This window comes from Ambystoma mexicanum, chromosome 4p (genome assembly GCF_040938575.1).
Source record: "Ambystoma mexicanum isolate Mex_15411 chromosome 4p, UKY_AmexF1_1, whole genome shotgun sequence".
In the NCBI taxonomy this organism is placed as follows: Eukaryota; Metazoa; Chordata; class Amphibia; order Caudata; family Ambystomatidae; genus Ambystoma; species Ambystoma mexicanum.
Window position 1 is genome coordinate 159,536,308 of NC_090927.1, and position 23,858 is coordinate 159,560,165.

At 44.5% G+C, this 23,858-nt stretch overlaps 1 protein-coding gene across 8 annotated transcripts in view; it reads right to left on the reverse strand.

The window, feature by feature from the left end:
* Positions 1–23,858, reverse strand: part of OTOF (otoferlin) — a 1,702,209-nt gene that overhangs the window by 81,313 nt on the left and 1,597,038 nt on the right. For 4 of the 8 annotated variants that reach the window (XM_069605607.1, XM_069605606.1, XM_069605604.1 and 1 more), the window contains 2 exons: positions 20,989–21,087; positions 8,147–8,388 (listed from right to left, as the gene is read on the reverse strand). In XM_069605607.1, the coding sequence (XP_069461708.1) occupies positions 8,147–8,388; positions 20,989–21,087 (341 nt within the window). Of the gene's footprint in view, positions 1–8,146; positions 8,389–20,988; positions 21,088–21,290; positions 21,390–23,858 lie in introns of all 8 variants that reach the window. The other 4 variants (XM_069605603.1, XM_069605609.1, XM_069605608.1 and 1 more) reach the window with 1 other exon arrangement.

Consider the following 23,858-nt stretch of genomic DNA (forward strand, 5'->3'; position numbering starts at 1 on the left):
TGGATGAGAAGACATGGTTGAATGCACATGTGTGTAAAATACATCTCTGTATTGGAGTTGGATTGGCCAGTAGAGCCTGGGGCAGGTCCTTCCACTGTCATCTCATGCCATGTCATCCTAGTCTCCATGTCTGTGTGAAACTCAGGCCATGTCTGTGCTGAGGACATACAAACCACTGAGTTCATGCACTCCTTCAGAAGACTGGTTCGGTGTATCCTGAACCTGCTGTGTGACTCAGAAACCAATGTACATTTGGCTTCCAAACTTCCAATCCTTCGTACCCCTGGTTCCATGGCATGGTTTCCAAACTCCCAATCCTTTGTGCCTCTGGTATGATTTCCAAACTCCCAATCCTTCGTACCCCTGGTTCCATGGCATGTTTACCAAACCCCCAATCCTTTGTACACATGGTTTCATGGTATGATTTCCAAACTCCCAATCCTTTGTACCCCTGGTTCCATAGCATGGTTTCCAAACTCCCAATCCTTTGTACCCCTGGTTCCATGGCATGGTTTCCAAACTCCCAATCCTTCGTACCCTTGGTTCCATGGCAGGGTTTCCAAACCCCCAATCCTTTGTACCCCTGGTTCCATGGCATGGTTTCCAAACTCCCAATCCTTCGTGCCCGTGGTTCCATGGCATTGTTGGCCCGCTACCTGCGGGGTTACCAGGCGCGCCCACCAGCGTGCGGAATGATACGCGGGAGACAGAGGTGCTACTAACCTTCGTTAATGATAACTCGGCGGCAACTGCCGTAACCCCGGTCCCGCCCCTCCCCTTGACGTCACGTCCGGGACATCAATATTCTGGCCGCAACGGCAGCCCACCCACACAACAATGTGGGCTATGCAACATCTCTCCCCCCTTTTTAGGATGCAAGTCCCACAGCTTTCCTCACCCCATCTCCTCGATGAGTCGAGTTGGCTTCATATGGCTCCTCTGGGGACGCCTCGACCTGCTCGGGGTTAGTCGTTCCTTGGCAGGCGGCGGTGTGCCTGTTTCGCCTCCTGAGTCTTCCCCATCTCCTTGATAGGCTTCTTCTCGTGGATGGTCATCCTCGCTGTCTCGGTCCATCGTCCATTGACCTCCTGGGCCCGGTGTGACGCGTTTGAATTGCGAGCTGTTTCTAGTCACTACCGAACTGTCATTTCTTTGTGCGGTGACCATAGTGGCTTTCTTATGGGTTATGAGAAGAGGGGTGGACGCGAACGTGGCTTCTTCCTTTCGGCTTTTTGGTTGTCTGTGCCACACTTCGTCACCTGGCTGCATTATGCTTTCGCGGGCTCTTCTTTTCCTTTCTGTGACTTCCTTAGACATTGCTTTCCTCGCGGTGTCGGTATCTTTCGCCACTTGTTCCAGCGGCGTCAGTTCTTGCGGCCTTGGATCTTTCGCTAGCCTCGTGGTGATCGGCCTCCGGAATAGCAGGTCTGCTGGGCATATTCCTGTCGTACTGTGTGGCGTGTGCCAGTATTCCCTGAGTAGCTGGTTGAGAGCCTGCTCGAAGGGCTTGTTTTGCACGTGTGCGATTTGTAGGGTTCTCTTGATGCTGGCCATGAACCTTTCGACCATGCCGTTGGACTGGGGCCATCAGGGGGTTATTCGTCAGTGTTGAAATCCCATGTATTTCGCAAATTTCTGGAAGTCATGGCTTACGAATGTGGGACCATTGTCCGACTTTATGACCTTTGGGATGTCGTATGCTGAGAGCATTCTGTCAAGTGCCGGGATGACACTCGATGTCGCACTGCTTTCCACTATCTGGACATCCGGGTATCTCGAGTGTTCGTCCATGAGTACGACGACGTGAGTCCCATTGCTTAGAGGTCCAAACAGGTCTACCGCTAGCTCTTCCCACCCCTTGCTCGGCAATGGTGATGTCTGTAGGGGGTTCGGGTGAGGTGGCGGTGCCACTTGGGCGCAGACGTGGCAGTTTCCTATGATGGTCTCTACCAGACGGTCGAGCTGCGGAAACCAGGCTTTCTGACGAAGGAGGCGTTTCGTGGCGACTACGCCTCGATGTCCTTCATGGGCCACATGTACTACCCTCTCCCGGAGAGTTCTCGGATGACGACTTTGCAGCCCTTTAGTAGTACATCTCTACTACCGTCAGTTCCTCCCGGACTTGGTCAAGCCACTTGACCTCCTCTCGTGTTGTCTCTGACTCTCCCCTCGCTTCTTGTCTCATGAGGGCCATCTTGTCCTCTTGTAGGCAGTGTCTCACGATTCTGAGTGCGGGGTCCGCCTCTGACTGTGCTGATAGTTCTGCCCAGCCTACTGGCATCGGTTGTAGGTGGTGTATGATGTTGTTAATGTACGCGTCTGCTATGGATGGCTGGGACGCCGTCGTAGTTTTTGGATGGCGGGAGAGGTAATCTGCGGGGTTTTCCTCCTTCCCGGGTCGGTGTTGTATTGCGAATCTGTAGTCCTGTAGACGCAGACCCCATAGGGCTATTCTCAGTGGCATCCTGGCTTTCGGGCTTCCGTATATGGTGAGTAGTGCCTGGTGGTCTGTGATGATGGTAAATTCCTTGCCGAATAAAAGGAGATGGAAATATTCGCAAGCCCAGACGACTGCCAAGCTTTCCTTTTCCGCCTGAGAGTATGCCTGCTCTGTGGTTGTCAGGCTTCTGCTGGCATATGCCACTATGTGTGTGTTGTGTGGTTCCTTGGGGTCCTTCTGCGTTAGTATGGCGCCGAGTCCCACGGGACTGGCATCCACGATGAGTTCGGTGTTGCGGCTGGCATCGAAGTACGCCATGTCTTCAGCCTGCGATATAGCTTTCCGTATGGCTTCGAACGCCTCTTGACAATCTTTCGACCTTATGAACGGAGCGTCCTTGCGTGTGAGTAGGCGCAGAAGGTTGCTGACAGTGGCATAGTCTTTTAGATATCTGGAGCAGTAGCTTGCTAGGCCCAAAAACAACCTCAAGTCCGTGGTGTTGATGGGGGGTGTGGCTGAGTTGAGCGCCTCGACTTTCTCCGGATCGGGTCTCATTCCTTTGTCCGAGAAAATGTGTCCGAAGAATCTCAGAGAACCTTTTGAGAACTCACACTTTGATTTGTTTAGTGTCAAACCTGCTTCGTCCAGAGCCTGGCACACACTGTGGAGAGCTATGTCATGTTCTTCCTGCGACTTGCCGTAGACTAGGACGTCGTCTGAATAGTTCAAACAGTTCGGGACGTGTCTGATAACCTTGTGAATTTCCTCCTGGAAAATTTCGGCGGCGGAGGAAATGCCAAAACAGAGTCTTTTGTACTGAAACAGACCAAGATGGGTGACAAATGTGGTGATGTAGCGGGATTCAGGCACTATCTCGATCTGGTGATAACCTTTCGTGAGGTCCAATTTCGAGAAGATCCTTGCACCGTGCAGTAGATGGATCATGTCAGTGATCCTGGGTGCCTGGTGCCTCTCTCTTTCAATGGCGGTGTTATCCCTGCGCATGTCTTCACATAGACGTATGGATCCATCCGGTGACTTCTTGGGGACGGGGACGATGGGGGATACCCATGGTGTGGGACCCGACACAGGTTCAATAACATTCATTTTGATGAATTTATCAAGTTCTTCTTCCATTTGCCTCTGAAGGTTGAAGGGGATCCCTCGATAGTGCTGGGCAACAGGTTTGATATGAGGGTTTATGTGAAGACGGACCTTCCCGTTTCTCAGCTTGCCTAACCCGGTGAAGAGTTTTGGGAATGATTGTTCGATTGCGTCCGGTTTGGCGAAATATTTATGCGCCATCAGCTGTTACAGGACGTGCACCAGTCCCATGTCTACTGCGGTACGGAAGCTTAGTATGCATCCGCTGTTAGCTTCCGTTTTCAGAATGTGTAGATGGACTTTTGCTGTGTGTTCCTTATGAATGCACCATGCTGTGATCATGCCTCGGCACGGCAGAGGAGTCGTAGAGCCATAGGGATATATGTTTACCGTGGCTTTCCTGATTTTGGGTTGCCGGGCCAGGGATTCGTATGCTTGTTCGCTAATGATGTTGACCGTCGTGCCAGTGTCTATCAGGAACTTTAATGGAGTGTCATTTACCTGCAACGTTAGTTTGGGACTGTGTTGGGTGGCTGCAGTGTTGTCTTTCAAAGCCCACACGTATCCTTTCCTTCTTTGATCTTCTTCTGAGGACGGACTGTCGCTGCTGCTGGGTGAGCGAGTTTCAACGTACCTCACAAATCGTCTTCTGTGTGAGCGTCTCTTGTCTTCCGACGAGCGTCTGTCCTCACGCGTGTATCGGCTCTTGCGGTTGCCGTCCTCTTTTCTGGAGGGTCTCCTTTCACTGTCCCCTAGAGACCTGGGTGGGCTCTGGCGACTGTATCGGCACCTGTCTTGATTTCGGTGCTTGGTGGGCGTGTATGTCGGCGCGTTCTTACACATGGCTCTATAGTGATCCATTCCTCCGCATGCGGCGCACTTTTGTCCTATGGCGGGGCATTCTCCTATGTGTGGGTACTCATATCCGCATTTAAAGCATGTGGCTTCGGGACGTTTGTTTCCTTGGTTGGGGTGTGCATACAGTTTGTTGACTGAATCAGTATTTTCACTAGGCTGTTGTATGGATACTTTTCCAAGACTGTCCAGTTGGGAGTCAACGGCCGCTTCCATGCGCGCCAGTGCTAGTATTTCCTCCAGGGATCTTTGTTTCTGTAATAGTTGCTTGCGAAATGGTTGTGAGAGGCATCCTGCAATTACTTGAGACCTGAGAGCCTCCTCATTAGAGTATTTATGGAATTCTCAATGTTTTAGTTTAATGCGAAGACGCATTACGAAATCGTCTATTGACTCACCCTTTTCTTGTCTGGTCGTGTGAAACATGTGTCGTTCATAGTCGACGTTGGTGTGCGGGGCAAAGTAGTCAGATAGTTTGGCATGCAGTCCCCATATGTAACCGTGTCCACATTTAGTAATTCCCCTGCAATGTCTCTTGCTGCTGGACCCGCGGCCATGAATAATGTGTTTTTCAGTCTTGTATCATCGGTTAGCCCTATGGCACCGGTGTAGAACTTAAAGTCCCGGAGCCATATGGTCCATCGAGGTCCTAGATTCGATGTATCACGAATTTCAAACGGGTTTGGCATTTGCATGACCTGGGATGCACCTCCCTCGCTTTGCGCGTGTTGGTTGTTCACTTGTGCTGCATCTATGCCTGATGATGCTGGTGCCGCCGTTCCCGCCCCATCCGAGGATGAGGCTGGGGTGCTCGCCGTGTCCGACATGACGGCTGGACGAGGTTGCTTGCTTGTGTGCAGGCACGTGCGGGGTGTGGCTTTTGTGCCTGGCGCCCGAGGTTTGTATTCACCTCACACGTGGGGCGACTTGCCTCTGTGCAGGCACATGGGGTGTGCAATACTGGCGTCTGGCGCCCGAGGTTTATGATTACCTCTGCGCACTTGGGGCGACTTGCCTGTGTGGGCGCTGTTCTACAGGAGCACTCGGCACCTTTCTTCCGCTGCCTGCCGCGTCGCCCTGGGGAGTGAGCGTTCTACTCCCGCTGACGGGTTGTGGGCGGGGAGCTGCGGGGTCCCTTTTGGGGGCTCTGTGTTTCCCCGCTGCCTCCTCCGTGTGCGGGCGCCGTCTTCGCTCATCCGGGCGCTTTTGCCAGGGCGTGGTGTCACACGGGAGACAGGGTAATGCATCCACTGCTGGGGGTTGTGTCCGAGGTGCGCCGATGCGCTGCACTGCTCAACTGCAGGCCTCGGCATGACTTGCTAGGGCCCGTGCCCGCTCGTCAACATTGTTGGTACGCTACCTGCGGGGTTACCAGGCGCGCCCACCAGCGCGCGGAATGATACGCGGGAGACAGAGGTGCTAGGAATCTTCTTTAATGATAACTTGGCGGCAACTGCCGTAACCCCGGTCCCGCCCCTCCCCTTCCCTTGACGTCACGTCCGGACGTCAATGTCCTGGCCTCAACAGCGGCCCGCCCACACAACGATGTGGGCTATCCGACAGGCATGGATTCCAAATTTTCCATTCCTTCGTACCCCTGGCTCATGGCACGGATACACCTGTACCATGGGAGTCACAAGGCTGCACTGGGTTCCACTTTCAGTGGATGGAGCCACTGAAGCTGACCACAAAACCCTTTTTTTTCCACACAAACGTTTACTGCATGTATGCATTTGTATAAAAAGTGCTCTCGAGTGACAACATGGTGAGATATTGCGGAACTATACAACGCCTAAAAATAAATAAGAAGATTATAAAATAATCTTGCATAAGAGTATAAGTGTTAGTTCAGTTTGGTGTGAACTGGAGGCTTGGGTTCCATTTTGTGGCATCTAATCCAGTGGCACATACCGGTTTCTGGCAGCCAGCCCAATGTTAAATGTACATGTCTACATGTTGTGTAAATTAAACTGCATTTGGGGCTCTTTTTATCACTTCCAGAGGACCTCTCTGCAGTTATTGTACCTCTAGGTTTTGAGAAAATATAGGTGTTTTTATCAATAGTGGTGGTACTTGCAATCATGCACAGTTATACCCATTTTGAAATGTGTTTCATTGTAAAAGACCATTTTGTGATTAAGTGTGTCTAGAAATTCTGCAGAGTGGCCTAGAAGGAGGAGGAATCACCCATAAGCCTTGCAGAGAGCCCATCAGACTCTTAGAAGTAAGGTGGTTCCTTCACAGCCAGCAGTCGATCCTATTGTAAATAGCTATTAACTGGAGATGATATAGACCAACCATCCCGGCAACGTGACTGACACCATGACTGCTACACATCCTGATCCTGCCATACTTCTCCCCTTGAATTTACTAAAGTCCAGATGCAGTGGCCTGCAACCTTTGGCTCTCCAGATGGTTTGGACTACGACTCCCATCATTCATAGCCAGCAGTCAAAAGGTGAGGTATCATGGGAGTTGTAGTCCAACACATCTGGGCCCTAATTTACAGAGGATTTTTCAGTGGGATTGGACCATTATAAAAAGGCGTCTGCAAATCAGGTTCCTGCTGTGCAGACCTCTGAGATAAACAAACTACAATCTGTGAATGCAGCATTAGGCTATTTACCAAAGACTTGCACACAAAGTCTAATTACATTTGGAAGCAATGTAACTTTGTTTATTCATGGCATGCCAGGTATCTTTCAGACCCACCTGCAAATCCACAAGCCCACAGTGTGTGGTGCTCTCTGGAGGCACTACAAGTGTTAACTGTGTCTATGCCTTTCTGCCCGGGTGCTCTAACAGCCAAATGCCCCCACGCGTGCCCTTTGATATGCAATTTCATCTGTTCCTGGTTGTCCTTCATTCCTGTTTGGAGCCTGCACAGTCTCTATCTCAAAACATTTATCAGAATAAGGCACCAAAACCACTGCTTTTCCTTACCCCCAAAAGCAACTCCAGTCCACAAACCACAATTCCTCCAAATCCCTTCTTAGGTGTAACCTTCACGCACAACGTGAAAAATAGATGCGTGAAGGTCATTAGGTACTTGACTAAGATGCTCGACACCAAGTTCAGGTCAGACGTCCGTGAATTCACAACTCCCTCAGCCTCCTTGAGGGCTTGATGGTTGTTATCCACCCAAAGACACATTAGATATAGCCGCCATTAACTCCCCACTTAACTATGCAAACTCCTTCCACTCCATCTACAGTAATATCACCAAGCAATTCCACTGTTTGCAACCAGACGCGCAAAAGAGAAGAGACCTTGGTACAAATTCATTCCCATGCTCTAGATAGCTTTACTGTGAGAGCCCTGTTGCTTTATAAAGTCCTTGTAGCCATCTAAAAATGTACTGACAAAAAAGCCCCTTAGTACATCGTCAATATACTAAAAACGACATCCTTGAATGGCCCTTTCCACTGCCACCTAACTTAGACTCCACATCCCTAGAGCATGTGACATCACCAAGGAAGATCTGGACTTTTTCAATTAAGAGAATTAACTATGAATGGAGATGGATGCCTTCTCATTCCACAAAGCCAACCACGTGGCATTCAAGAACACTTGTCAAACTGGCCCTATTCTAACCGTGTAACTTCTAATGCCTATAGCTGCTCGGCCAGGAGCTGACAAGAGGTGACTAGAGATTGCAGATCATTCCCATTATCCTTCATTGATATAGAACCCCAGTCAAAATGCAGATGGCCTCTCTGAGTGTAAGAATAGCCCACACATTCATACCAAGGAAGTCGTCTGCAGAGAAGTGGTCGGCATCCCACACTTGCAGGGTGAGGCGTGCTGGGATTTTGTATTCGGTCTCATCCCAGGAGAACATGGATTCCTTCTTGGAGATGACGATCTTCTCCTCGGCCATCAGGTAGTCAAATGGGAACAAGAACCTCCAGTTAAAGTTGCCCTCACCGGTGAGCGAATGGTAGTGGACGTCGGTATCCTGCTTGTCCTCCTGTTGGCCTTTCAGCCATCTACGATGGGGAAGCAAAATCAAAAGCACAAGAAATCAATATGCAGGAAACATGCTAGGTGTATGTTAGAGAGCCGCACTATTTCCCATGATGCCTGTAGATGTACCTTGGTCAAGTGGCTACTCTGAGTTTCTTTTAAAGTTCCTTAGCTCTTTTTTAGGCATGGAAAATGTCCAAGAAGCCAAACTATAAGGTATGAATGCTAGCAATATTAAATCTCTTGGGGCCTTGAGCAGCCTGAACTAATGCTTCTGAATATGGATTGCCATCTGAACATTCGTCAGTTCTGACTGAGCTCACCTGCAGATGTGATGAGAACCTCCTCGGGACTATGTCTATCATAAACCTATTCTTTCACCAGCATATGTAACAGGCATGTCAAATGCAGCTGGAGAAAAGCCAAAGTTGCCTGCCAAAGGCTACAACACTTGCTGTGAGATCTAGCTTGAACAGACGAAGGGTCAGTTCTTTTGTCACCAACAGTGATTTGTCAATGGACTATAATTGCATCAATTGAGGTGTCGTAGCACAGGCTATCAATGTAACACATGACATTAGTGTAAACTGAATTCTTAAGCTGCTTAGGTGCAGAACCAGTGGGCGCCCAGGTCCTTGAGGCATTCTCTAATTAAGTGGGCCGCTCTTTGGCAAAATTTTTGCCAGACTTAATTGGTTAAAGAGAATAATTTATCTTTCCCTGCAAATGCTCTACAATAATTGTTTAGGTGCAATGGATACACATTCCGGTGAATGTACTTTAAAATGCATTCCTGGTTGAGCTCACTCAGACATTGGTCTAGCCCATTAGACTGGGCTCCCTTCAACTGTTAGTCTTTCCTTAGATTACCATTGAATTATTAACTGAAAACCATGTTAGGAATCAGATTGACAGAACTGGGTTTGTCAGTGTGATGAAAGATTAGGAGTGTGAGCAAAGCTATGTTAAAGGTCAAATACTAGATATGTTTACAGATAAATAAATATCTTTTACATCATATTATCAGGCGCTGTCCAAATGCTTGCAGTATTTGGAAAAGCATGTTTGCCTATATTCTGAGCGATAGGTTGTGCATAACTCAGCTCGACACCTAGAATATGAACAAAAGGGCCCCCAGAAGGGTCTTGGTACACCAGTGTAATGGACTGCTGCTTGATGCTATATTGGCTTTTTCCATTCATTGAAGGGGGAGAAAATTCAGAAACAGATGAAAAAGGATGTTTCAATAAACCGAAAATCTGTATGATCCAACTTGGATTTCTGATTGGGGCTGACAGTGTGTGGTTAGAGAGAGTAAACATGGTATTGCCAGATGCTGTGGACTACAACTCCCATCAGCCCAAGCCAGATTAGTCAATGGTGTAGAATCAAAGGGTATAGACTCAAGGGGGTTCTAAAACATTCAGAGCTCAACAGGTAGCCCTAGAATGTCATTGGTTTAAAGGTTCACACATTTTCTTAGCATTGCATGTGCATAGGAACCGGTGCTAGCAATACTGCCTGTTAGGTGATTAGGTGGGTGATAGTTTTTGCTGACCCACTGTTCTGCTGAGCGAGCCCCTGAAGTCAATGCATCATCAGTTGATTTTGAGGTGTGGCATGCTGATTGGCTGGTGTGCATGGAGTGGCTAATCTCCTGCCAAACAGATGGTAAATGTCAAATAAAATCAAGAATCAAACAATTATCAATTTAAACAAAAAACGTTCTTACGGAAAGTTTTGAAGGGCCTTGACTGACATGGCAGGAGTTATCGACTTGAACACAAAGGCATGAGAAGTATTAGAGCTTAAACTAGGTAAAAAGAAGCAAGTGAAAATATCTAAAGTAGTGCGGTCCAAATTTAACTCCCAAAAAAAGATTACTAAATGTCCTTTCCCGCTAGAATCTACACAGCAAGAACTGGATTTACCAGTAAATCAGAATAATTAGGGAGACTTGGAAGAGATTGACATTACTTTGAAAGAAGCCCAGGAAGTGAAACAACTAAGCATACAATGAATTCCTGAATCATTGGGGGTCATTCCGAGGTTGGAGGTAAGGGATTACCGGCGCCTGTAAGGGCACCGATGGCGGTAATCCCTTACCTCTGTATTCCGAGTTCCCTTTGTGGGTCCCTCTTTACCTCCTGCTTTTAGCAGGAGTAAATTACGGGACCCGCAAAGTGACCTTGGAGTAAATTACGGCACCGTAATTTACGGTGCCGTAATTACCTCCTTCCCCATTCCCATTGAGCCCTATGGGAGCAGAAATGGGGATGGGGAAGGGCTATGGTGAGTGGGGAATTACCGGTACATCCAACCTTGGAATGGACCGGAAATTACTCCATTCACCATGCCGGTATTCCATGGAGTAAATAGCTCCATGGTTGCCAACCATGGAGCTATTTACTCCATGGTGTAGTCCTAACTCGGAATGAGGGCCATTAAATGTTAAATACAATGGGAATTGTATCTTGTACTCTCAAACAATTAAACAATCCAAGCCTATTGAGTTGAAATAATCAATCAGCCTTAAGGACCCAGTTGGCAGAGTGACTGGCTTTGGGTTTACCTTTTTATATAAGGATCATGTTGCTTGCAACAGATCACGCCTCCTTAAAATGTTTTAATTATTTCCATTCCTATTCCTGGTTCTTTCTTCAGACATGGGTCAATTGTTCAGAGGACACAGTCGACAATATAATTGCACATTTTCATTCACACATAGTAGCTCGCCTGGTTTGTGATCAGATCGAAAGTTGTAGATTGATGGGCATAGACATCTATAACCCCCAGGAGTCTGTAAACTATAATCAAAAGATGGTATTGGGACAGAAACATGCTTTTCCTAGGCTATCCTTTGATCACTTGACTTTTAAACGTGACCTTGGTTGTAATAGTAGTAGATTAGGAGCAACACACACGGCCTATCAGATACAAGAAAAAGATGATTGGTTATGCCTACCTCAAGCTCTAGTTAACACAAAAGAACTGTATTGCAAGAGAATATCTTTAATAAAAAGTTCATGAATGTTGTCTCTTAAAATTGTTGTGATTATAATACCATTTTAAACCACAAGAACTCAAAATTATGTTTCTCAGACTACGATATAATCCTATTACAAGACACAATGTTATTGAATCGGCTGATAGCAGAAGTTTATAAAGTGTTTTTGAAAGAGGCGTCCATGGGATGGATTGGTCGTCCTAGTAGCGGTCTACTATTAGCAGTGGATTTAAACTTGGGGCTCTTGAAACTATGCTTGAAGGTTTGTTATCCCTAGAGTTAAAAGGTCATGAGGAAGAGCCTATATTTGAACCTTTAATTGTTAATGCAAATTATGCAAGAACCAGCATTGACTCTATGCTTGAAGAATTGTGTACTACCTTCGCAGATTGGATGAGTGAAAGACATCTTCATAACATGGAGGTAGCAGGCGATTTTAATTGTTGTGTCTTCTTTATTTTGGCCCTAAAGACACTGGGCTTCATCACGAGTGTGGCGGTTCGGAAATAAGGGTGCCGGTAAGCTTAACGGCACACTTGTTTCCGGACCGTCACACTACAATTCTTGCTGCTGGGATCGCCGCGCCCCGGCAGGTCTGACCCTGCTGGGCGCAATGGCCCAATAGGCAGAGTTGTCATGGAAGCGCTGGCACCTTCTGAGTCCCCATTGATATGATATGGCATTTATAACACGCCTCTGCACTAAAGTCCTATGGGATGCCACAGGAATGGGGACTTACCAAATCCCCCGCCTGACTTCCTGCTCCGCCGGAACTTGTAATGTCCCGGTGGCACCGGGAAGTCAGGCGGCGAATTCAGTATTTCGAGGTCAGCGGCAACCCGCCGGTAACATTGGCAGGCTACCCCCGACCTCGCAATGAGGCTCACTGTCTTCTATTCTATTAGAGATCAATATAAGCACCTTATTATTAACAGAGGCCAACTTTGGGAAGACTGTATTGAGGATTTGGTCTTAGATCTTATATTAAGTCATATGGGTAACTCTATTGACACATTTGTATAGTAGACAAGACGCAATTCCACATAATTGTTAGATTAATTGTTTTTTTCCAAGAAGTTATTAGAAAAAAACGAATCCGTTAACATATCTTTTGAGGTCCGCAGTGATCATGCCTACTTATCTCTGAGGTTAGATATTGATATTTTTAGATTTCAAAGAGAAATATTTTTAGCATTTGTTTCTCCTGGCATTGGAGGTAGAAGAGTCAGTTGGAATCTAACAGCTCTCAGGCAATTCTTAAAGGCTCTTACAGAGCTATTTGATACCCTGAACTTCACTACACATAGTCATCTTTTGAATTCAAATAAGATAAATGGAACAATAACTAAATGTTTGGCATCGCTATCAGGAAAACTAACTAACTGTAGTAGACAAGAACACCCTTTCCATATGTATAATGTAACTTTAGTGATAGCTAAAAGAGAGAAAAGGGCTAAACTAAGAACGCTTAGAAGAGATTTAAATGATGATTAAAAAGTATATGCTGTTGCTACGAATATTTTTTACAGGAGTATCACAATTGGTGTAGAACTTATGCTGATATTACGTGATAGCCAAAAAATTCCTAGTAACCTTGAAAGGTAAAAACGTGTCATGCCTTTTGGAGGTTTTAAATGGCACAGTTCAAGGGGTACATTCTATGGTCGCTAATTCAATTGAAGAATCTCTATGGGTCTCTAATTTTAAATGGATCTATGCCTCCCCAGTCTATACAAACTTTTAAGGCTTGTGTTCAAAGAAAAAACGTAACCAAATTTGATGGTTGTTTCTTTGGGGAAGACATATTAGAATGTATCAAGAAAACCAAGAACTTCAGAGCACCAGAGCCTGACACAAATGCTCCTGTTACTATTAAACACAATATGGAGCTATGGCCATATATATTGTAAATACTATTTACTGATATTTTAAAAACAGATATTATGCTGTTTTCATGGCATCTCTCCTAAATAATTCCTCTGTTTAAAAAGGGAGCTAGAAAAGCTGTGTGAATTATTGACCCATTGCATTTTCAGTTGCTGCTAGTAAGATCTTTGAATCTCCAATCCTTAAGGAACTGAAGTAGTGGATCCTAGAATAAAACATTCTGTCGAAATTGCAGTTGGGGTGTCAAAGAAAATTGGGACTCCCACTGAATGGTGTCAAGTTCAGGCTAGTGTTCACAAAATGTATGAGGAAATAATTTATATAGCTTCCATCATTCAACAGAGTAAATAGAAAAATATTATGGTGGGAATTAAGAAGCTGTGGGGCATTTCTGAGGGCCTCTTGAGGCTCATCATGCTCTTGCTCGAGAACACCAAGATTCAAGTGAGCCTAAATAAGGGGGGTTGTCTCTCTCGTTTGATTGACACTCATGTGGGGCTAAGACAGGGATATATTTTGGCCCCCATACTTTTTAATCTTTACATAGCAGACTTTAAAGTCAGCCTATGCAGATGCTTTGATACTAATTTGACCTGACACCGATGGGCATTCAACGAAAACTAAATACAATCTCAAGGTTTGGCGCACAAAATAATTTGGTAGTACAAACAGTAAAATCAAATATCTTCATTCTCTAAAAAAAGTGATCACCGAAGAGCATGAGCTGGTTTATTTCAGACATTAAGCTCAAGAGAATCTGGTCCATCCCCTACTTGGGTTTTATAATCTCGAGCGTATCTTCTTTAAAAAGAAGACATTTTAAGAGGGGAAAATGAAACCCATGTTTGGCAAATGAAATGTATAAACAAATGTTTCTGTACATTTTCATTGATTCCTGTCTTAAATTGTGACTCTGTGAAACATGTGCCTATCATGTCCAATGGTCTAGAAATTATTATCCATGATATTGGGCCTATTCTTAATTCTATGGAGGGAATGTTCTGAAAAACGACCTTAGAGGCTCCGACTTGGAGTACCGAGTTGTGTGATTCGATAAACAAAGTCCGGTTCTATAGAAGCAATTGTTCACTGGAAAAGATATCTTTATTTGCTAAAAGTATTAGTCCACCTTTGTAGATTTAAAAAGACAGTGATGAATAAATGCATCCCATTCCTTACATGTTTTGTAGATGTACAAGTCAATCTCTTAAATGAAATTGACTCAGGCATTGGGGAACTCCTGAATAACCCATTGAGAACCAAGAAGAAACTCAATGAAAGAGATTGGAGACTCCCAGTCAATCAACTTGCTGTTTACTCATTGTATTTTGAGTACTAAACAATATTCAGAATGAGAGGTACCATTTCTAAATACATATCTTTATTTCTGTGCAGTAAAATGAGAACTTGCTATATGAAGTTCAATTTTAACCTAATTCCTACTCTGGAGATGATAGGCCCAAGACAGGGTTGGGCAAAATCTAAAATGTGTGTCGTTTATGTAAGTCTCCCAATAGGATCGAAACAATTAAACATTTTCTAATTTATTATCGAAATACGGAAAACTTGAGAAAGCTTTACCTACATTTTGTAATTTTTATTACCTAGCCTCAGGGGAATGCCTTTGGTACAGATTTATGCTTTGCGATCATATTTTCCAAGTGTTAAACCTAATGAAGTTTGTATATAAATTGAATGAATTTTTGAGAGTTGGAACGTGTATTACGTTGCTGCTGTGAATGATTCAAAATCTTAGCTATACTATTTTACCTTGTATACATGAATTAAGTTAATTTCATGTGTGTTTTAGGTTTAGGCGCAATGCGATAATGTTTATTGCATATTGTGAAAGGTTTCAATATAAACCAAACCGACCGTGACCATAACTGTCTGCATTGTGGGTAACCAATCACCCTCTATCATGTGACTGGGGTCTAATGTAACAACCTGCCATTAGAGTGTGAGATGGTTAGGCATTGGAGTTCTCCAGAAACAGATTTCCTGATGGGTCCCCTGGCTAAAGTTGCTTGCCAGAGCAAATGCTTAGACTATAAAGGGGAACATATACAGAGGCGCAATCTAACAGGGTTGGCCCCAGAACATCCACCCTAGTAAGAATACTGGCATGCTGACAGGGCAATGAACTAGACAGTATGAACTAAATAGAGGCTCTGGGGATACACGGGTGGATTTCACGACCTGTCTGCTAGCAGTAAGGATGTGGCCGAGCAATCTGGCATTCCCTCTCAGTATTCCCATCTATCGGATTGGGAGTCCCAGCAACTGGACTCACGCTGATTCCTTTCAGGAACACACATTGACTTCCTGCCATGCTCTTGTGCACCCAGACCATGCAATGTCGCGTGCACCCATGGGAATCACACAAAAATGCTGTATCATGATTTCACTGACACTTTATACTTTTCAGAACGTTAGAGAGGAGGATACCCCATCTTTAGAGGTGGCTTGATTAGAATCAAGCAATTTAAACACATACCAGTTCTCCCAGAACAAACATGAGAACTGCATGCGTTTGCAACAGTTTGTATTTGTTTGGGCACCCAGATAATTCACGAAGCTATAAACCCTGTGTCAGTGGGGTTTAATAATTCTAATTGTAATTGGTTATTTATAACGCGCTTAATACCCAGAGGGTTCTAAGCGTGGACCTGGGGATTGAACCTGTGTTGCTCCACATCGCCTTGCTTCCAAGGCAAGCGCGTTGCCCCTGATCTATCCTCCCGGGACCAGACTGTAATTGTCCCCGGCCCATTAGTAGGTGGTAGAAGACTGCTGTTGACAGTTTTAGAGTGTAGGTGATTAGTAACCCAGGCGGCCCTTTACAGAGAGCGGAGGGCCCACGGATGCTAACCAGGAGTGTAGCAGAGAAGTGGTGCCAGTGGATGGGGAACTGAGATTGCTGTATCATGGGGGTCCATGGCGTGATGAAGAGCCTGAAATAGAGGCATAATGAGGGGCAGGAGATGGCACTGGGGGCATCCGTACTGGAGGCCAGAGACACATAGCGGAAAGAAGGTCTGGAATAGGTGGGTGGAGTGTGGGTTATGCAGTGTGGAGGGCATCGGGAAACTCAGAGCTTTACCAAGACATAAAACTCATTATTTCCCATTGCAATACTTGACACATTAATTTTCAAGGTGCAGTCACATGCAATAGATATACGCTGTTCCACCTTAGGGGGACTGAGCTAACATCTAAAGAGGAGGCAAGCTCTCCTGAATTACACTTGATTTTATCATGAGGTAAGTACATTCAAAATACAAACTATATATAATATACATCTTTATCAGTATATATCAATATATGAAGTATACAGAAAATCATCTAAACCTGTTCTCAGACAATTAGGAAGATCCTGATGATTTCATCCACCTTTCTCCTGATATTAATCATTCAATTCAAACTTTGCACCTGTCATGCTTAGAGGCAATAGAAGCTTGCAATCCTGCTGCAAATGCCTGAATAACAAAAAGAGCAGTGGTTTGCCTGCAGCCCAGAGGACCACCTGCGTTGCTGATTAGATAGATGGGCTTCCTGATTGCCATAGTGGAAGTCCAGGGTGTTTCTTTCAGTTTGGTGCAGGGAGCTGTTTACGCATCAGATCAAAGTCAGGCCTGGGATTGGACACCAGGTGACAAAGCTGGTAAAATGGAGGTCAGGCAAATGTTTGTAAGAAAACTCAGACATGCCATAAGAAAAATAGAAAACCCATAGGTTTCTTGGGGATAAAACATGCTAAGTCTATTGTTCACTCCTGCAATGATCATTGGTAAGTATACGCTCCTTGAATCTCGAAAAGATTGAGGTCCATAAGGGATGCAAACAAATATTGTAGAGTAGAAACAATTGGCCAAAGCTCAATTCATGCAGGATCAAAACTGTTTTCCAATTCAGCAACTAATCTGTTTTACATATCATTTTTCCATTGCAAGAGATCAGGTTGTTTCGGTAAGGAGGATCCAAATCAAGAGATTCAAGATAAAGGTGAATGCAGTGTTAATGGGGTTGGTCATTAAACAAACGATTGAATTCTTGTACCAGGAGCGAAAACAAAATTGCTGATATCTAATGTGTACCACAGTTTTTGAAAGTTAAGACAGAGAGAGTAAGTCTCTGAAAGTTACACAGTAACATCATTGCGACTGCGTTAAAAGTTGACCAGTGTGGTAGAGTTTACGTTCAGTTGATACATGCGACCAAAATGCACATCTGCGTGTCATCTTGGCTGGGGATTAATTGATTGGGTCCAATGGAAGGAGACGCTGAGTGCTCACGATAGTAACCCAAATTAGCTGATTTGAGTGTAGCGTGAGTCTTTATTAAATCATTATTAAATATTTGAAAAAGTAAGACTGACAAAATTGGAACAAATGTTTTTAGATTGCAAAGAATGTTCCTGGTGACCTTTGACAGCAAAATGCTGATGCAGCTGCTCTCTTTTAAAGGACTAATTCCCTCTGGCATGAAATGAATTATGAACTAGGTACAAAGAAAGGTTACAAAGGTATCCTGCTGCTTTGCCCCATTGATATGTATTGATGTAGGGACGATGTAAGGACTATCCAAAGTGCCAACAGGCATAGTGGGATACACAGCATCTCAGAATACGTATTACATTTGCATCATATACGACATCACATGGAGTAAAGTGTCTTGGGTTATGATATACCATAAAGGTGCATTGGCTTTGATCATCTAAGGAGGGCCCTGGCAAGGCAAGGAAATTCATCAAGGAAATGTGACTGATGATTTCACGGCAAATGTGCACAGAGATTTGGTCGAGAGACTCATTTTACAAAGCACAGTATGCAAGATATTTCGTAGATTAGTCCTATATGTGGAAGATTAGAAGGGATTGATCAATATATATGATTCAACATTTTCACTGAAGCATTTTAGGAGGTGTACCAGAAAATATTCTGTGTACATTTGCTTCTTGACATTTGCTTTAAAGAAAGGGGCTGTACATGCACAAACATTAGTCTACAGCTTCGTTATCACAGGTCTTCCAGAGAAAATCTCAGGTTAACCAAAGCTAGGGAAATAGCCCAGTTCTCCTTGTGTCAGGTCAAGTGATAATGTGACGCTCTACAATTTTTCCAATTTGTTTTGAGAAACAGGCACCCCCATGTTTTAGAACACCATAGCAATGCACCCTTCGGGCTGAAAAACAGTTAATAAAGGAAGGGCCTCTTGAGCCGGATTGAGCATGCTCCAGCGCGTAGAGAAAAGGGCACCTTCAGTGACAGAAATATAAAGAAGCAAAACACAATAGAGAGATGGTGCTCTTCAAAGCGGCATGCACAGTGCTCGGGTGATGCATTCATTTCCAGACTGGTTACATGGAGAACAAAGGAACACTTACCTTCCTGTGAGAAGGGCTGACGGAAGGTGAACCTCTCCATTCCCGGCTCTCCCTGCCTCCCACCTCCCCCACCACACAGCGCTCTCTCGCAGGGACGGTAATGGTGCAAACACATGAAGCACACTGTGTGCAGTCAGACCCTCCTCCAAGGGCATTTCTAGCTGGCTGGATTGTGCGGTGGTACCAGGACATGAAAGACCTCTCCAGTGCTGAGGGTTCAATAGCTGTTGATAATTTGAAATCATGTTGCAAGCAATGTCTTGTAGTTTTAAGTGGGAGTCCACTGTGACACAGAAGCCGAAGTGAATTGAAAATAAGCCCTTGCAGTGGTCGGTAGTTGACTCTAGAGATGTATGCGGTAGTGCAGAGTAGCCTTGAAGGGCCTCTGCTTCAGGTGTTGAGGATGTTTTTCACCCATGAACCTCACCTAGAGAAACCAGTGAGTTTACAACATCTTGTCCCTGTGCTATTTACTACACTCCATGGCCTTGCTTTAGTTCAATAGTAATTAAGCAGTGTTCATCTTGTATCTTTGAGACAGAAGTATGTGTGGTTGATAAGCCAATCCACTGCAAACATGGCTTCTTTGAACTAACTCATCATTTTCTAGTACTCATAAACTTTATTAATTTGCTGTATTCCCCTCACTAAAGACAACTGTGGCTAGAAGGTGTCAAATTTGTTTTCTTAATGCACATGTTTCACAAAGCAAGAGTGGCCCACCTGCCCACTATGAAAGCCAACACAAATCCAGAAGTGACTTTTCAAAATGGCTGGCAAGCAGAAACCATGCTATTTGCACAGCCTAAGACCAAAGGTGCATTACTGGATAGTGGTAATTTTAGCGATAAGGATAATATCAATTCTTATTGTAATTTCTGAACGCTAACACCGGAAACCAATTTATCACCAACATGCTGTGTGTTTCTAGTGCATGAATTATAAAAGGGGTTGTCGTAGAAAACACCTTTGATAATTTGCACCCTAAGACAGCAAATTAGCCATGTCAGCAAATATTTCACCTGGCTGTTCCGGGTGGTAACGGCCTGAGGTCCAAGTCAATAGCAGCTCTTGGGCCTTTAACGAGGATGCCTGGGACGCTACCACAAGGTACAGCACCTGGGAGCTGGTTATTATTGCTATTAACACCCGGGGTTAACATCCCTAGGTGCTAACAGCAAAGAATTTCTTTCACACAATGGGCATGTGGTTTGAGACAAATCCTACTAACCATCATGGCTGCAATGAAAATGTAAGTGAGGCAAAGCTCTCTTTCATTTATACGATGGTCTTACAGGTAAGTGGGAAGGGGTGGGGTTAAGTGGAAGGAGCTGGGATGCCAGAGTGAGAGGGCATGTAGTGGAAATATAGTAGGTGGGTAAAAGTAGCTGTGACCTTTCTTAGATTAGGAGCTAATACCATGAGTTTGAGCCCCCTTACCGAGTAACCTCACCAGCAGCTGCCCAGTCTCTAAGTCAAAATACAGTGATTATGTTCAGCGGGATTAGATGGTAAAATGTTGTAAGTACGCATTACTGAGATAGTTAGGGCTAGGATGCAGGCTAGTCCATCAATTTGTTTAGACCTGTTGAGCAAGATGTTAGCATGACAATCCTTGCACATTCTGTAACCTGCCATATTATTGTTTTCTTGACCTTGCTGTAGGCATGATTAATCTTCGCTTAAAGAGGATTGTCTGAATAAATAATACTATGCTATAGTCAAGATGCTCATGTACATGTTTATTTGCGACCAAGTGCCAGTCCAAAGCAGGGCAAAACTTGTGCTCTGAATGTCCCATTTTCTTTTCTTTTCATGCTCTAGATCTGCTTAATTGTTGACAGCGTCCACCCATTACATGTATTAAAAGCGCCCTCAGGCGGTCTGAAAGCTAAAGCTGAATAATAAAGGTGGGATCATGACATGAGAACCAGCATCAGAGCACTAATGCCTCACCGCCAATTGTATGCAGGATTTTTGGGGGTACCTACCTAGTTCAAAGCATAGAGAGGCCCTATCAAAATGTTTGTAAACTCAATGATTCCAGAACAAATTATTTCCTCAAAGACTGAAGAGAAATTTCATGAGGTAAGTAGCCCAACAGCACCACCACATTGCAACCCAGCAGCCAGCTAGAAATGGGAGTGGGATAGTTTTCAGGTGCAGAGCAGTGCAGTTCAGTGACACAAGCAGTGATGAGGTTGGAGTGGTGCACATCTGAAATGGCCCCGGGCGGGGGATGCTTGAGTGAGGGAGGTCAAGGGGAAGGAAATAGAGGGATATGAAGCGTGGGATGTTGGTGGGAAATGTGGGGGACAGGCCGTGCACGACAGTCATTGTTACCCCTTGACATAGATGTCAGACATCTTCTCGCCTGTCATGAAAGCATCATCTTCTAGAATCACTTCGTCAGTGTTCCAAATAATAATACGCAGCTCAAAACTAGATAGCAAGAGCATGACAGGAAACACAAGGGAAGAAAGACAAAAAGGAAACAAAAAGAGGCACAAAAAAGCAAAATTCTGTTATTCACACACACAACACGAAAAAAACGACAACAGCAGCTATGGAGGACTGGTGCCCGCGCATCACACTAGTACACAGAAGCACACCTGCAGCACACACATTTTCACGCTTGTACGTACCCCCTGACAAAAATGTCACTAGACTTTTCTCCTGTGAAGTAATCATCATCTTCAAGGATTACCTCATCGGTATTCCATATTATCACTCTAAGATCGTATCTGGCAAGGAGGAAGCGAGACAAGGTGAGACGAGGCCATGGAGGTCCGGGAGGGTGGGCATGATGATTGAGTGCAAGAGTACGGAAGTGGGGGTGAGGACATGGGGCGGGGTGAGAGGCAAGGTGGGAGGGAAAGGGCATGTCATCTCTAAATCTAGCACAATTCTCTGTGAAAGCAATGGTGCATCAAGCCAATCAGGAGTCCCGGTGTTGAGTGGTACCCAATCTGGAACAATCAAATACAAAGCCATTATGTTAATAATAATAATAATAATAATAATAATAATAATAATAATAATAATAATAATACTAATACCCTCAATTAACTTTATCCTAAATAATATATGCCTTTTACAAAGTATTGTTTTTCTAAAGCAACATGGAGATAGTTGGGTTTTGCAAACTCGCATTCTAAAAAAATCATGAACATGAAATAATTGAAGGATTATGTTTGCTTTCATACAAAGTTTGAAACCTTTCATGTCAATGTAGTGTAGACCTCACCAGAAATCCAGAATTTCCAACCAGGAACACACTTGCATTTGTTGGACATTAAAACAACTCAGATGCCTATGGGATTTGTCAAACTCTTCTTGAAGAAAGCATAGTCAAACCATCAGGGAATCAGAAATGTGCTTAATGGTTCCCTTTCCTTTGGAAAAATAGACTAGCATCCATCTGCACTCGGAGCACCATGTACCCTATCACCTGTGTCAGAGCTCCATGCAAAGAGCAGATTGAAAGCATCTGTGATGTCTGCCTACATCACACCAATGATCAAAAACATACTTAATGTGTCACATCCACCCTTTGAAGGGACAGTATAACCTTCGCCTTTCCCTATCTTCTGGTCAGATTCCCTGTTCCCCTGCTGCCAAAATGCCACATACCTCAGTTACTTAACTCTCTCATTGCTCCACTTCCAGTCATTACACCTACTACCTTTAGTAACGGGTGCTGCGTCCATGCCTACATTTCACATCACCCACCACCTCCCAACCGCTCTTGTTTTGTCGCACTGTCTTCCCTTTTTCTTTAGTTGTAGCCCTCTAACCAACCAACTCCTGTCACAAGCCCACTTCCACCTCCATATGTGCCACTGCGTGTCCTGTTATCGATCTTGAACTTCCCAACATGGCGCTAAAACCGCCACCTGCCTCTCGCGTGCTTCTGCCTTTCCTATGTTTGTTTCTATCTGAAGAAATGTTATTCTCTTCCATGCCTCACCCTCTCCACACTTAGTTTTAGTCTTTCTATTCTCCAAATACAGGTTGTGCATTTGCCTATTTGAAAAGAACTTTGGATATAAGTTTAATTGAAGTACATTAAGAAATAGCAATTGATTAGGTGACATCAAAGTAGTTAATCTTGTCTTCAATGTCAAATGGAGAGGGGTGTCATTTAGGCATGGGGGTTTGCGACCACAATATTGGTGTTAAAAATGTCTTTTGGTAGTTTTAGGTAGAACCACTATGATATAAACAATTTGGTCACTGATCTTCACAAAGTGATAATGGGCCTTATCATAAGTTTGCGGGTAACCTGGTGGTAAATCTGCCAGTAATATGGTTACCGGCACTCAGTCCGGCGGTATTACTGCTGGATTATGAGTACCAGCAAAAGTGGTAAATCCCCATTCCATGGAATCCAATAGGATTTCATGGGGGATTCGGCTTCCATGATTCTGGTGAAATAGCACCTCCTCAAATAGATTTAGTAGATAAATGCCATCATTATGTAAGCATAAGGGTGAGTGTGAAATCCCTAAAGGCAGAGTTGGCTCTATGCACATTTGTTTGTGTGACCTACAAGGCATTTTAATAATGAAGTGTTGGTGGCTGATATGTGCAGCCAGGACTGCAACAGAACTGCATGTATGCATTTCTTAGTCCAGCTCAGCTTGCTCTGCACAACTCACTAGTACATGAAACAAGCACCCGCAATTGATTTCTAACAAAAGTAACAGATGAATTCTTTGTTACTTTTGGATAGTCAACTTCTAACAATTTGGGAAACTATAAGTACATTACTTTTTAAATTCTTTATAATATTAACAAAGACATGAAGAACACCATTTAAGCAAGTCATCTAACAAAATGTATACGGATTGCGACATTTCTATTTTTTACATGCAGGGCTCAGTATGAAGATGCATCCCATGCTCACTGCAAATTATGTATGGTACTAAGACTCGGCTTTGAACGTGATGTGGCTATCCAGAAGATATCAGCCAACTGAGAAGCTGAAATGAAACATTGCAACCAACCCTCGTTTTGGTTTCCGAGCAATCCCGAGACTTTAATATAAGCATTGTTTTTCTCTACATCCAGAAAATACCAAAAAAGAATGGTGAAAAGATTACTCTATTGCAAAAGACAGCAGCCACGCTAGTACAGGGCCTTGGGGTTTAAATGATGATCCTTTGAATCAATGTTGTGGGCAACTGCATACATGGAGCTTACAACCTCTG